At 60.4% G+C, this 13,322-nt stretch overlaps 1 protein-coding gene across 27 annotated transcripts in view; it reads left to right on the top strand.

The window, feature by feature from the left end:
- Positions 1–13,322, top strand: part of OBSCN (obscurin, cytoskeletal calmodulin and titin-interacting RhoGEF) — a 238,535-nt gene that overhangs the window by 170,182 nt on the left and 55,031 nt on the right. For 23 of the 27 annotated variants that reach the window (XM_055539448.1, XM_055539536.1, XM_055539504.1 and 20 more), the window contains 14 exons: positions 587–850; positions 1,161–1,424; positions 1,957–2,220; positions 2,542–2,805; positions 3,129–3,392; positions 3,705–3,968; positions 4,649–4,915; positions 5,090–5,356; positions 5,532–5,804; positions 6,422–6,691; positions 6,999–7,195; positions 7,374–7,449; positions 9,670–9,942; positions 11,004–11,270. In XM_055539448.1, the coding sequence (XP_055395423.1) occupies positions 587–850; positions 1,161–1,424; positions 1,957–2,220; positions 2,542–2,805; positions 3,129–3,392; positions 3,705–3,968; positions 4,649–4,915; positions 5,090–5,356; positions 5,532–5,804; positions 6,422–6,691; positions 6,999–7,195; positions 7,374–7,449; positions 9,670–9,942; positions 11,004–11,270 (3,474 nt within the window). The remainder of the gene's footprint in view (positions 1–586; positions 851–1,160; positions 1,425–1,956; positions 2,221–2,541; positions 2,806–3,128; positions 3,393–3,704; positions 3,969–4,648; positions 4,916–5,089; positions 5,357–5,531; positions 5,805–6,421; positions 6,692–6,998; positions 7,196–7,373; positions 7,450–9,669; positions 9,943–11,003; positions 11,271–13,322) is intronic. The other 4 variants (XM_055539471.1, XM_055539566.1, XM_055539551.1 and 1 more) reach the window with 2 other exon arrangements.

Here is a 13,322-nt window from a genome sequence, read left to right as displayed (position 1 = left end):
GAGGACTGCATGTGACCACATGGACTGGCGTTCGGTGGCTGCCCATCTGGAGCTCCAGCACTTTGGCCACCTGATGCAAAGAGCAGACTCGTGGGAAAAGACCCTGACGTGGGAAAAGATGAAAGGCAGGAGGAGAGAGGGATGACAGAGGATGAGATGGTTGGATGGCCTTACCCACTCAATGGATATGAATTTGAGAAAACTCCAGGAGATGGGGAAGGACAGGGAAGCCTGGCATGCTGCAGTCCACGCAGGTGCAAAGAGTTGGACACAATTTAATCACTGAACAACAACATAATCATGTCTCTGCTCTCAGTTCCCGTTTCTACCTTGCTCACTCACTAGTTTGCTCCTTATCTTTCCATAATTATTCTGTTCTCCCTGTCGTGTCCCGTGTCTGTTCCATGTCTGTTCCGTGGCACATGTACCGCTGGACATTTAAAACGATAGTCACAGCGTGTGCTGGCACCCCAGCAGGTGGGCCAGGTCCAGTTGGGTTTTGTGTCTTCTATGTACTCTCTGTATCCTGTTGCTTCTGTGAGTTCAGGAAGCGTGATATGTTTTGTGTCTTTCTGACCACCTCCAGCCCTGCCTGCCAAGTTCACAAAAGGTCTGAAGAAGGAAGAGGCCATGGAAGGGGCCACAGCCATACTGCGCTGTGAGCTGAGCAAGGTGGCCCCAGTGGAATGGAGGAAGGGGCCCGAGACCCTCAGAGCCGGGGCCAGAGTGAGCCTGAGGCAGGAGGGAGCCGTGTGTGAGCTGGAGATCCGTGAGCTGACTGTGGAGGATGCTGGGGAGTACTCGTGCATGTGCGGGCAGGAGAAGACCTCAGCCGCGCTCGCCGTCAGGGGTAAAGACCACATGGACTGGCATTTGGCGGCTGCCCTTTGTCTCTGCTCTCAGTTCCCTTTCCTACCTTGCTGACTTACTAGTCTGCTCCTTTTCCTCCCATAATTATTCTGTTCTCCCTGTCATGCCCTGTGTCTGTTCCGTGGCACATGTACCGTTGGACCTCCTTTTAAAGTCACAGTCAAAGTGTGTGCTGGCACCCCAGCAGGTGGGCCAAGTCCAGTTGGGTTTTATGTCTTCTGTGCACTGTTCACATCCTGTTGACTGTTCAGAAAGTGTGATAGTGTTTGTGTCTTTCTGACCATCTCCAGCCCTGCCTGCCAAGTTCACAAAAGGTTTGAAGAAGGAAGAGGCCGTGGAAGGGGCCACAGCCAAGCTGCGCTGTGAGCTGAGCAAGGCGGCCCCCGTGGAGTGGAGGAAGGGGCCCGAGATCCTCAGAGCTGGGGACAGACTGCGGGTGAAGCAGGAGGGAGCCGTGTGTGAGCTGGAGATCCATGACCTGACCGTGGAGGATGCTGGGGAGTACTCGTGCATGTGCGAGCAGGAGAAAACCTCAGCCACGCTCTCTGTCAGGGGTAAAGACCACATGTGGCCAAGCGGAGCTGTGTTTCGGTGTCCAGTAATTGACTCATGGCATCTTGCACTCATCCCTCCTCATCACAGCCTTACCCTCTTCCCATAACTAAACAGAATTCCTTCTTCCTGGGCTGTTGTGTGAACCATGAGAAACACGCATCTGAGCTGCTTCCCACCCCTCGTGTCACTGCAGGTTCTGTCCTGTGTCCCTTTGGGGTCTGCGTCTTTCACTCCATCCTGTCACGTCCTGTCCCCCAGTGACCTCTGGAGGATCGGACGTCCTCCACACCTTCTAACCTCTCCTGCCCTGCCACCAGATTCACAGACGTGAGGCCTGAGGAGTGTGTGGAAGGGGTCCCAGGCACACTGAATGGACTGGGCTGAGGGGCTGCAGTCCAGTGTGTGAGCCTGGGGCACCAGCCTGTGACCTGCGTCCACATGGGTGTTGTGTCTTCTCTGTGATGTCCAGGACCTATCTAACCTGTGGGTTCAGAGAGCATTATAGTGTTTGTGTCTTTCTGATCTTTCTAGCTCTTCCCACCAAGTTCACAAAGGGTCTGAAGAAGGAAGAGGCCGTGGAAGGGGCCACAGCCATACTGCGCTGTGAGCTGAGCAAGGTGGCCCCCGTGGAGTGGAGGAAGGGGCCCGAGATCCTCAGAGCTGGGGACAGACTGCGGGTGAAGCAGGAGGGAGCCGTGTGTGAGCTGGAGATCCATGACCTGACCGTGGAGGATGCTGGGGAGTACTCATGCATGTGCGGGCAGGAGAAGACCTCAGCCATGCTCTCTGTCAGGGGTAAAGACCGCGTGTGGCCACATGGGCTGGCGTTTGGTGGCTGCCCTTTGTCTCTCTGCTCTCAGTTCCCTTTCCCACCCTGCTAGTTGGCTAGTCTGCTCCTTTTCCTTCCGTAATTATTTTCTTTGTCATGATCTCTGTCTGTTCCGTGGCCGATGTACCGCTGGACCTTTTAAAGTCACGGTCACAGTGTGTGCTGGCACCCCAGCCAGTGGGCCAAGTCCAGTTGGGTTTTGTGTCTTCTGTGCACTCTCTGTATCCTGTGTTCTTCTGTGTGTACAGAGAGCCTGATAGTGTTTGTGTGTTTCTGACCACCTCCAGCCCTGCCTGCCAAGTTCACAAGAGGTCTGAAGAAGGAAGAGGCCACTGAAGGGGCCACAGCCACACTGCACTGTGAGCTGAGCAAGGTGGCCCCCGTGGAGTGGAGGAAGGGGCCCGAGACCCTCAGAGCCGGGGACAGAGTGCGGGTGAAGCAGGAGGGAGCCGTGTGTGAGCTGGAGATCCGTGAGCTGACCGCGGAGGATGCTGGGGAGTACTCGTGCATGTGTGGGCAGGAGAAGACCTCAGCCACGCTCGCCGTCAGGGGTAAAGACCGCGTGTGGCCACATGGGCTGGCGTTTGGTGGCTGCTGTTGCCTCTCTGGTCTCAGTTCCCTTTCCTTCCCTTTTCACTCACTGCCTGGCTGCTTTTCCTTTCATAACCATTCTGTTCTCCTTGTCATGTTACCCATCTGTTCTTCGGCATGTGTACAGGTTGGACCATTTAAAGTCTCAGTCAGAGTGTGTGCTGGCACCCCCAGCACACCTGTGTCCAGTTGGGTGTTGTGTCTTCTGTGTATTCTTCATTTCCTACTTCATGTGTGTGTACAGAGAGCCTAAGAGTCTTTGTGTCTTTCTGCCCTCCTCCAGCCCTGCCTGCCAAGTTCCTGAAGGGTCTCAGGAAGGAGGAGACCACGGAAGGGGCCACAGCCAAGCTGCGCTGTGAGCTGAGCAAACCGGCCCCCGTGGAGTGGAGGAAAGGGCCCGAGACCCTCAGAGCCAAGGACAGAGTGCGGGTGAGGCAGGACGGGGCCGTGTGTGAGCTGGAGATCCGTGAGCTGACCGCCGAGGATGCTGGAGAATATTCATGTGTGTGTGGGCAGGAGAAGACCTCAGCCACACTCGCCGTCAGGGGTAAAGCCCATGTGTAGCCGGGCGGAGCTGGGTTTGTTGTCCAGTCACTGACTTCGTGTCGTCTCCCTGCACTCATCCCACCTTCCCTCCTCGTCTCAGCGTCACTCTCTTCCCATAACTCCCCAGAACTCCTTCCTCCTTCCTGGGCTGTTGTATGGACCATGAGAAACCAGCCTCTGAGTTGCTTCCCACCTCTCGTGTCACTGCAGGTTCTGTCCTGTGGGCATCTGTGTGTTTTCCTCTGTCTTGTCATGTCCTGCTTCCAAAATTCCCCCAAGACTCTGATGCTTGCATCTGTCTTATTGCATTCAGCTTTGCCTGCTGAGTTCATAGGAAGACTGAGAAGCAAGGAGGCCACGGAAGGGGCCACAGTCACGCTGTGCTGTGAGCTGAGCAAGGCGGCCCCCGTGGAGTGGAGGAAGGGATCTGAGACCCTCAGAGCCGGGGACAGAGTGAGCCTGAGGCAGGACGGGGCCATGTGTGAGCTGGAGATCCGTGAGCTGGTTTCGACAGATGCTGGGGACTACTCATGTGTGTGCGGGCAGGAGAGGACCTCAGCCTCGCTGACGGTCACGGGTAAGGATGGGCTTGCGGGCTCGTCTGGGAGCCTTTGCATGTGCCCCTGTCTCCTGTGCCCATGCCAGCCCCGTGTGGGCACCCGTCTCCTCTGTGTCTTGTGCAGCTTCTGTCTGTCGCCCGCATGCTCACCTGCCAAACTCTCTGTTCAGTGTCCCCATGTCTGGGTTCTGCTCTCCAGTCAGATGACCTCCGCGGCTTAGCCTCATGTGTGGATGGAATTCCCACCTTGTTCCCCTCGCCTGCCTGTCCTAATGCAGTCCACATTTCCCCCATACTCCACAGCCTTTAGTCAGGATCTGGGGGTCGTGGCCCTGCCCTAGGAGTCTAAGCAGATCCCCGCTTTCCCACCTCAATGGCTGGAGGGACACAGCCTGCCTGTGGGATTTCTGGGTGAAGGTCAGCATGAGAATCCCCTGGGTCAGATCCAAGGTCCCTTTTGCGGCCCCCACTGCAGTCCCTCCTCTCCCTTAGAGTAGACCCCGCCCGTGACCCCACTCCCACTCCGATCCTCCAGAGGAGCCTGAGGCAGTGGGTCCTGTGGGCAGGTGAGGCAGGCCTGGCCAAGGCCCTCAGTGGGTCTGACTGGATTTGGGGTGCCAGTCTCCTGTCTGGGTGACTGGGCCTCAGGCTTGGGGCTGGCCTTCCCTCTCCCCTTCACCCCGATCCCCGCTCCGCAGCCCCACAGGTGGTGTTCCGGAAGCCGCTGCAGAGCCTGCAGGCTGAGGAGGGTACCTCGGCCAGCCTGCGGTGTGAGCTTTCCGAGCCTGGAGCCGCCGTCGTCTGGAGTAAGGGGGGCCTGGAGGTGCAGGCCGATGGGCGCCGGGAGCCGCGGCAGCAGGGCCACGTGGCAGAGCTGGTGCTGAGGGGCCTGCGCCGGGAGGACACGGGAGAGTACACCTGCAGCTGCATGTCCCAGGCCACTAGCGCCACCCTGTCCGTCACAGGTGGGCGCCCAGCCGGCCCCACACGCGGGAGCGGCGACCCTGGCTCCCACGGGCTGGGCAGGCCTGGGGTGACGCCCCCCGCCCCCCGCCCGCTGCCGTCCCCTGAGAGCTGCGTCGCTGTGGACCCCCGCCCCCATAGCTGCTCCCGCCCTCACGTTCTGTCTCCCCCTGTAGCTGCGCCTGTGAGGTTCCTTCGAGAGCTGCAGGCCCAGGAGGTAGACGAGGGCACGACGGCACGCCTGCGCTGTGAGCTGAGCCGGGCGGGCAGCAGTGTGGAGTGGCGCAAGGGCTCCCTGCAGCTCTTCCCGTGTGCCAAGTACCAGATGGTGCTGGAAGGCACAGCCGCTGAGCTGCTGGTGCACGGGGCCGAGCAGGAGGATGCTGGCCTCTATACCTGTGACACGGGCCACGCACAGAGCACCGCCAGCCTCTCTGTCCGGGGTGAGCCTCCCGCTGGCCCCTGCCCGCACCCCCCCCCGTCCCTGGGCCCCCCTAAAACCAGCAGGCCCCTTGATTATCAGCTCTGAGCGCCCCTCCCTGGTCCCACCCCCCCCCACCGCCTGCCCTCAGACCCCTTGCTTAGCAGCTCTGAGAGCCCCTCCCTGCTCCTCCCCAGCCCCCAGGCCTGTGTTTAAGACGGAGCTGCAGAGTGCTGAGCAGGAGGTGGGCGGCGTGGCCCGGCTGTGCTGCCAGCTGAGTGATTCCGAGGCTGGGGCCCCCGTGCTGTGGCTCAAGGAGGGTGTGGAGCTGCACATGAGTCCCAAGTATGAGATGCAGCGCCAGGGAGCCACGTGTGAGCTGCTGATCCATGGGCTTGAGGCCAAGGACATGGGCGAGTACAGCTGCATGGTGGGCAGCCAGAAGACCTTGGCCTTCCTCAAAGTCAAAGGTGAGCGCCCCCTGCCTCACCCGCTGCCCTCGCAGCTGCCGCGGGGGCACCCCGGCTCCCTCAGCAGCCCCTCTCACCAGCTGCTGTTCCGGGGTGCCTCTCAGGCCTTTGGGGTACCGGCTTTCTGTGCTCACCTCTGCACTGCTCTGTGCTGGTGTCCCTACAGAAGAGTGTTGCCTGAGGGGATTGTCGCCCCCGCTCACTGCCCTGCCTCCCACCCCCACCCCCCGCCTGCAGGTGGGGCAGCCAGGCCTGGGCCACTCTCTCTGAGCTCCTGTCTGTCCTGAAGGTCTCGCTTCCCTCATGTCCTAGCCAGGACAGGGTTGGCCACAGGCTGGGAAGGGGCACGAGCAGCCCCCCACCCCACAGCCGCCTGCTTCCTCCCAGCAGAGGCGCCCCCAGCCCAGCCCCTGTTCCCAGGAGCTCAGTGTCACGAGAGGGAGCTGTGTTTGTGAGCACAGTGGGTGCTGAATCCCCCATGGGGCAGGCAGAGGCTGTGGCAGGAGACGAGTGTGAGAGTGCCTGGGAGGCTTCCTGGGGAGGAGTTGGGGTCGGGGACATGGGAGCTTGGCTTGGGTGGTCTGACCTGTCTGGTGAAGGCCCCCTTCGCCCGCCAGAGCCTGAGGTGACCATCGTGCGGGGCCTGGTTGACACCGAGGTCCAGGCTGATGGGGAAGCAGAGTTCAGCTGCGAGGTGTCACAGGCTGGCGTGGACGTGGAGTGGCGCCTGCAGGGCCTGCCGCTGCAGAGCAACGAGGTGACCGAAGTAGCGGTGCAGGGTGGCCGCACCCACACACTGAGGCTGAAGAGCGTGACCCCAGAGGACGCCGGCACTGTCTCCTTCCACGCGGGCCGCCACACGTCCTCTGCCCAACTCACCGTCCGAGGTAGCAGGAGCCGGGCTTCACTGCACTTGGGGGCCAGAACGCCCCCTCAGTTAAGACCTTGTCAGGGGACAGTGATAGATGGCAAGGCTTCCTGCCTTTGAGGGTGGGAGCTGGCGCTGAATGACTGATTCTGGGGTGACCCAAGATGTTGCAGTAGAGCGGCTCCCAGTGTGCCTGTCTTCAGGGTTGGGGCTGGGATGCTGGGGGCAGGCCCAGGGGCCTGGGAGGTGGCTCTGATGGTGAGGGGAGGGGCATCTCCGACACGGAGGCTGATGCCGTGCCTCTACCCCACCCCCACTCCGTGCAGTTCCTGAGGTGACCATCCTGGAGCCCCTGCAGGACGCTCAGCTCAGCGAGGGCCAGGATGCCCACTTCCAGTGCCGACTGTCGAGGGCTTTGGGCCAGGAGGCCCACTGGGCCCTGGGAGGCGTGCCCCTGCAGGCCAACGAGATGAACGACATCACGGTGGAGCATGGCACACTCCACTTGCTCACCCTGCACAAGGTGGTGTTCCCCAGACCTCCTGTGCCCTGCAGCGCTTCCAGGGGCCTTCCCACCTGCTCCCCCAAAAGCTGGGAGAGAGGGAAGGTTCCAACTCCAGTGCAATTGGGCTGGGGACTTGCAAAGTCGGGGTGGTTGAAATGGCAGTGCCAGCCTGACATGTGCATCTCTGTTCCATCAGGTCACCCTAGAGGACGCTGGAACCATCAGTTTCCAAGTGGGCTCATGTCGCTCGGAGGCCCAGCTGAAGGTCACAGGTGGGCAGCCCCTCCTACAGCCAGCCTCCCCACTTGTGCATGTCCACGTGTCCCTACTCGAGGGACTGTTGGCAGGTGCTGAGGCCAGGAATCTGAGCCTTCCAGCAGTGGTCTTGCTGTGGGTTGGCAATTTTGCACCCTTGACCACTAAAGCCGCTGGAGGTGGGCTAGTGAAGATAATAAGCTTGAGAAATTCTGGTGTGTGAGGGAGTCCTCACGTAGGATCAGGGCTGTGTGTAGGGGGAAGGTGGGGAGGCTGGTTGCTGGGGACTTGGGCCCTGAGGTTGAGGCAGGGTCTTCTGGGCTTCTACCCTCTGTATAGCTACTCCTGTGATTTAGGTTCCCGTGCTCTTATTTATACACACCTGCATACCTGACAACTCTCAGATGTTGGTCCAATAGCACACCTGTGACACGTGAATGCTTTGGAAGATGGTGTGCCAGGCATGGAAAATAAGATTTAAGGACCTTCAACTTGTTATACTTTGTCCCCAGAATTGGTCATCTCTGAACGCCTCCCCCTCGCCTGCTGGCCTGCTCCTGATTTTCATATTGGTCCCATCCATCTGCCATCTCTTGACCATCAGCCCATCCACCACTTATCCATTCATCTATCTGTGCATGCATCCATGCATCCATCCATCCCTCCCTCTATTCCATCTGTCCATCCATTTATCCCACATCCATCTATTCAACTACCCATCCATTCATCCACCATCCATTCTCTGTCCATTTATCCAGCCACCATCTGTTATCTATCATGCACGCGTTTATCCACCTGCCATCGTCTATTCATCATTATCCATACATCCATGCACCATCTACCCATGCATTTGGTATCTACCCATCTGTCTACCATCCACCCACCATCAGTCATCGATCCATCCATCTAACCATCGTTCTACTGCCATCCTTCATTACGTCCATCTGGCCACCCATCCATATGTCTACCATCTACCTGTTCATCCACCTATCCATCCACTATCCATTCTTCCATCCATCATCCACCCATTATCTGTCCATCATATGTTTATTATTACCTTGAGAGGGGCCAGATGCAGCTCTGCCCTCAGGGAGCCCCCAGTCTGCTGGGGGAGTGGGGCAGGAAGACAGTGTGCCCTGAGTCCCAGGTGTCCCCACTGTGAGTCTTCATGTGCCAGCTCTGTGGCCTCTAGGGCTGGGGAAGGCTCCAGAGCGCAGCGTCCTCAAGCTGGACGCCAGGAGAGGGCCGTATCCTGGCTGTCCTGAGCAGAGCCGGGTGCGAAGGGCCTCGTGTGTCGTCAGAGTGGGCATCTGTGAGGGGCAGCATGGAGCGGGGTTGGGTCTTGCAGGCCCCACTGAGGGTCGTACCTTGGCCCTGCCGTTTGTGGTGAGCTGACTCACATGCAGACACGAGCTGCGGCTTCAGACAGAGCTGTGAGCCTAGGGTGGCGAGGATGGGCAGACTCGGGAACCGTGTTGGAGATGGAATAGGGAGCTGGCGGACAGGTTAGGGGTGTGGTTAGATGTGCACGCCTGTGAGAACATGGAGTGACTGGTGTGGGCCTGGGACAGGCGTGTCGATGTGCACGCCTGGGAGGGACATGGGGTGCTCTGGGGAAGGGCCTGGCTGGGGTGGGTGTGCCAGCACAGAACAGGGTCTGGGAAGCCCCCTGAACTCACACCCTGTGTAGCAGGTCAGGGAAGGATGCTATTCTGCACTAGGGCCCCAGAACCTTAGGCCAGGAGACCTTTGGGGACATCTGGACACATGGCCCTCTGAGGATGGGAGAAGCATCTGCTTCCAAAGCCCCAGGAAGTAGGGCTCACTTCCCTAGCAGACCCCCTCCCTCTCAGAGAGGTGGGCCCCATGACTTCACCTTTCTGTCCTGCCCCAAACCCCTTAAGGATCGCGTCCATGGGACTCGAGGCTTGTCAGTTCTCCCTTACTGAAAAGGGTGTAGATGCGGGACATTGGTCTCCTTTGATGGAGTCAAACATGTCGTGAAGGGCGCTGTGGGGTGCAGGGGGGCTGAGATGGCTCTCCACAGACTCAGTGTGGGCGGTTTCCTTGTCTCATCCCGTGAGCAGGGGGTGCCAGCTGGCCAGGGTTGATCTCTACACCCCATCTCCAGGCTGCCTCCAGCATGGTGGACCCAGGTTAGCCCCAAATGGTAGACCCTGGTGTGGCCCCGCAGACCCAGGGCACCCCATCTCCCCTCCTTTTGCCCTCTTGCACAGAGGCAGCACCGTGCCTGGTACGTGGCTTACAGAATGTGGACGTCTTTGCGGGGGAGGTGGCCACGTTCTCCTGCGAGGTGTCCCGTGCTGGTGGGCCGGAGGCCCACTGGTGGCTGGATGGGACCCTGCTGCAGGACGGCCCCCAGAGTGCCATCTCCGTGCGTGATGGGACCGTCCACTCCCTCACGCTCTCAGGCCTGGGGGTGGCTGACTCAGGCACCATCACCTACCGAGCAGGGTCCCTGGTCTCCAGGGCCAAGTTGTTGGTCAAAGGTACCAGCCGATGGAACCCTGCCCTGTGCTAGAACTTCTGCTCTGCTGCCCCTGCACGCTTCCTGCGGGCTTCCTGGGTGGGGGTTTGGGAACTGACCCCCAGGATGCAGGGGGCATCTTTCCATGTGTACCAGGGGTGGGCGCTGTGGGCAGGCAGCAGTCCTAGCTGGTGGATGATAAAGAAGGTCGGACTCAGCAGTGATGCTGGAGGCCGACCCCGTTCCCACCTGCTCACAGAGCCCTGGGCCTGGCTGCCCACCCAGCTACCACTCTGTGGCTGCCCCTTCCTCAGGCACACATCCAGAGAGCAGCCTGGAGGTGACGGCAGCCTTCCCAGCCCAGCTTGGCCTGCACTGTCCTTGCTTGTAGCTGCTTCTGCTGCTGTGGGTTTGATCAGGGTCTTGTGCCCTTCTGGGACAGAGCTAGCCATTGGAGAGGGTAGCGGACTTCCAGGAAACTCCCTCAGCCCGCTCTCAGTAGAGGTATTGGGCATTCTTGGCACGAGAGCCCAGTGTGGTTTCAACCACGTGGGGCCCAGTTTCTCAACTGGCCTCCTCTGTGCTTTTGCACAGTAAGCGTGGGCACTTGCCCAGATCCCGGGGCAGCCCATTTGTTGAATGGGATGTCAGCAAGTGGAGGTGGGGTGGGCTCCCCGAGGGGGCGGGTGACAAGGCCCCTGGAGAAGGGGTGAGTTGGACTGGGGATGCCCCATGCCCAGCAGAGCTTTGGATGCTGAACAGGCCCAAGGGCTTTCAGATGTGGGTTTTGTGTCCTGTTGGGGCACCTTGTGTCCCGGGCTAGAGGAAGTGGGGCTCAGAGGGACCAGTGGTAGGAGGGGCCCAGCAGATCGAGACTGAACCAACAGTGCAGTCTGCAGCAAGCGGGGGGGCGTGGGGGCAAGGTTGGCCCCACGCAGAGGGCCCTGGGTCACGGTGCTGGGTCCCCCTTGCCCCACAGCCCTGCTTCTGCTTGCCTCTGAGTCGCTGACGCTGACTGCAGAGGGTGGGTGGGCCGCAGTCGCGCGGCTCCGGCTGACACGTGCCTGGCCTGTCGGCCGACAGATCCCACAGTGGAAGTGGTCAGTGCCATGCGGGACCTGGCAGTGGAGGAGGGTGGCCCGGCCGAGCTCCTCTGCCAGTACTCACGGCCCGTGCAGGCCACGTGGAAGATGGACGAGCATGCGGTGTGTGCGGACGGGCACCGTGTCATCATAGAGCAGGACTGGACCGTGGCCAGGCTGTCTTTCAGGCCGGCCTTGCCCTGTGACAGCGGCATCTATTCTTGCGAGGCCGCGGGCACCCGCGTGGTGGCCCTGCTGCAAGTGCAAGGTGAGGCCGCCTGGCGGGCAGCCCCGGGCCCAGGACAGCTGCGCTGAGGCCCACGCCAAGCTGTGCTGGCGGAGTGGCAGGCAGTGACAGGATGCAGAAAAGAGGGGCTCCCAGGAAGCAGATCCTAGGCCCTGAGCCCACCCACCCAGACCCCTTCTCGTCCCCAGGCAATATGATGGAACAGCTGGGAAACACGGGGCAGAGGCCGCTCGAAGGATCTGCATCCCAAACACCCTCTCGGGGAGGGATGGAGGCTGAGGCTGGCAGGTCTGGGGCCTTTGGGACCATAGACGGGGCTGGGTCCTAGAGCAGAGGAGGGCCACTGGGCTGAGCTCCCTGAGTCCCGGATTCAGACCCCAGCGCTGCCCCTTCCTGGGCTGGTCACTCAGAGGACACTCTGAGCCCCACTTCCCCGTTTGCAGCACAGCAGGGATACCCCATGGGGGACGCGGAGCAGCCCTGCAGGGGAGGGGGTGTCATTTGGCCAAAGCCACATTCGACTGGGAAAACCTGAAATGAAATGTCACCACCGTGAGAGCTGGCAGTTGTCAGGGGCCTTCCAAAACAGGAAGAGCAGGTGGGGCCTGGTCTGGGCCACGGTCCCCCTGAGGTCACTCGGATTCCACTCACAGACTACTTCAACAGCTACATTGTTAAACACTTTTTGTTTGGCCCCTGGGGGCCCAACAGTGGACAGAGGAAGCTCCCTCCCTCCACTGGTGGCTTTCCTGTGGGAGGGGAAGGAATGTGATGGGAGCTGTGGGAAGGAGCTGCAGTGTGAGCTGGCCTGAAGGAGGCAGCTGGGGCAGGGGCTTGGGGACATCTGGGGCAGAGCCTTTGGGCCCCAGGCGGGGAGTAGAGAAGGAAATGCAGGAGACGGCAGGAGGGAGGCCTCAGGGGCTCGCCACTGCTCCTGTAAGATCTGGGATTGTGTAGAAATAGGAGTTAAGGAGGGTGAGCTCCAGCAGTGACTGTAGGCCCAGCCTTCCCCCTCCCCCCACCCCCGCCCCAACCGTCTCATCGCTGCCGAGAGCAGCCGCAGCCTTGATCTGGCTGGGCGCAGCCATCCAAGCACAGCGCGATGTGGGACACATGCATCCTTAAGTCCCTATTGGTTCTGTCAGTTCTGACTCAGGGAATAAAGGAGCCAGGGATATGGGAGAGTCTGGTCTATGACGTGAGCAGACCTGGGCCAGGAGGGCAGCAAGGAGAAGGATGTGGATGGGCACTGTGGGGCCTCTGCTCTGGGGAGGTCCCTCCCCAGCATCCTGTGCAGCCTTGGGTGCCGTTGTGCTCCGTTCTGCCCGACTCCACTCCTCACCTTGTTTTGTGTCCTTCGCTCCACTGACCTGGCTCCCTGCTGCCCCCTACCCATCCCTCTTCATTCCCACCGCAGTGTCCCCTCCAGGTGCTTCTGCTTCCTGGACACCTCCCCTTCCTGTCTCAGTCATGCCCATCCTCAGAAATCTGCCTCCTCCAAGAAGCCCCCCAGAGCTTGAAGGCACTGGTGTTGGTACCAGGGGCCCATCATGGGAATGGGCTCTCGGAGGTGGCAAGCCCTTGGGGCCCAGGTGCTGAGCTGAATCTGGGGTCTGGCATGCCCAGGCCTGACACCCTGGCTTCCGCAGAACATGCATAGCTTCTCGTCACTGACTCCTGGCCTCTGTGTACAGGAGAACTGGAGCAGGCTGAGAATGAGGGCAGAGATATGTCTGGTCTGAGTGAGTGAGGGGAGCAGCCCAGTGGGTCTGTTAGCCCTGGCTGGGGGAGGAAAGGAAGGGAACAGTTTTCTGGAGGCCCATGCTGCAGCAGACCTGAGAGGCAGAAGCCTCTGTCTGCGTATGAGCCTGGCCACAGCCTCGAGTGAGTTTTCAGTCTGAACATTTTTGAGGCTTCTTACCTGTTAGGTGGATCGTACTCTCCTTCCTAACCAAGGCCTGGTGACCGCGTGGGGATGGCCAGGGCCTTAGGACGTCCCTGTGTGGGGATGGTCAGGGCCTTAGGACGTCCCTGTGTGGGGATGGCCAGGGCCTTAGGGCGTCCCTGTGCGGC

The sequence above is a fragment of the Bubalus kerabau genome, chromosome 1 (genome assembly GCF_029407905.1).
Source record: "Bubalus kerabau isolate K-KA32 ecotype Philippines breed swamp buffalo chromosome 1, PCC_UOA_SB_1v2, whole genome shotgun sequence".
NCBI lineage: Eukaryota > Metazoa > Chordata > Mammalia > Artiodactyla > Bovidae > Bubalus > Bubalus kerabau.
The sequence above is the reverse complement of the archived record's forward strand: the minus strand, read 5'-3'. Positions and strand labels throughout refer to the sequence as shown.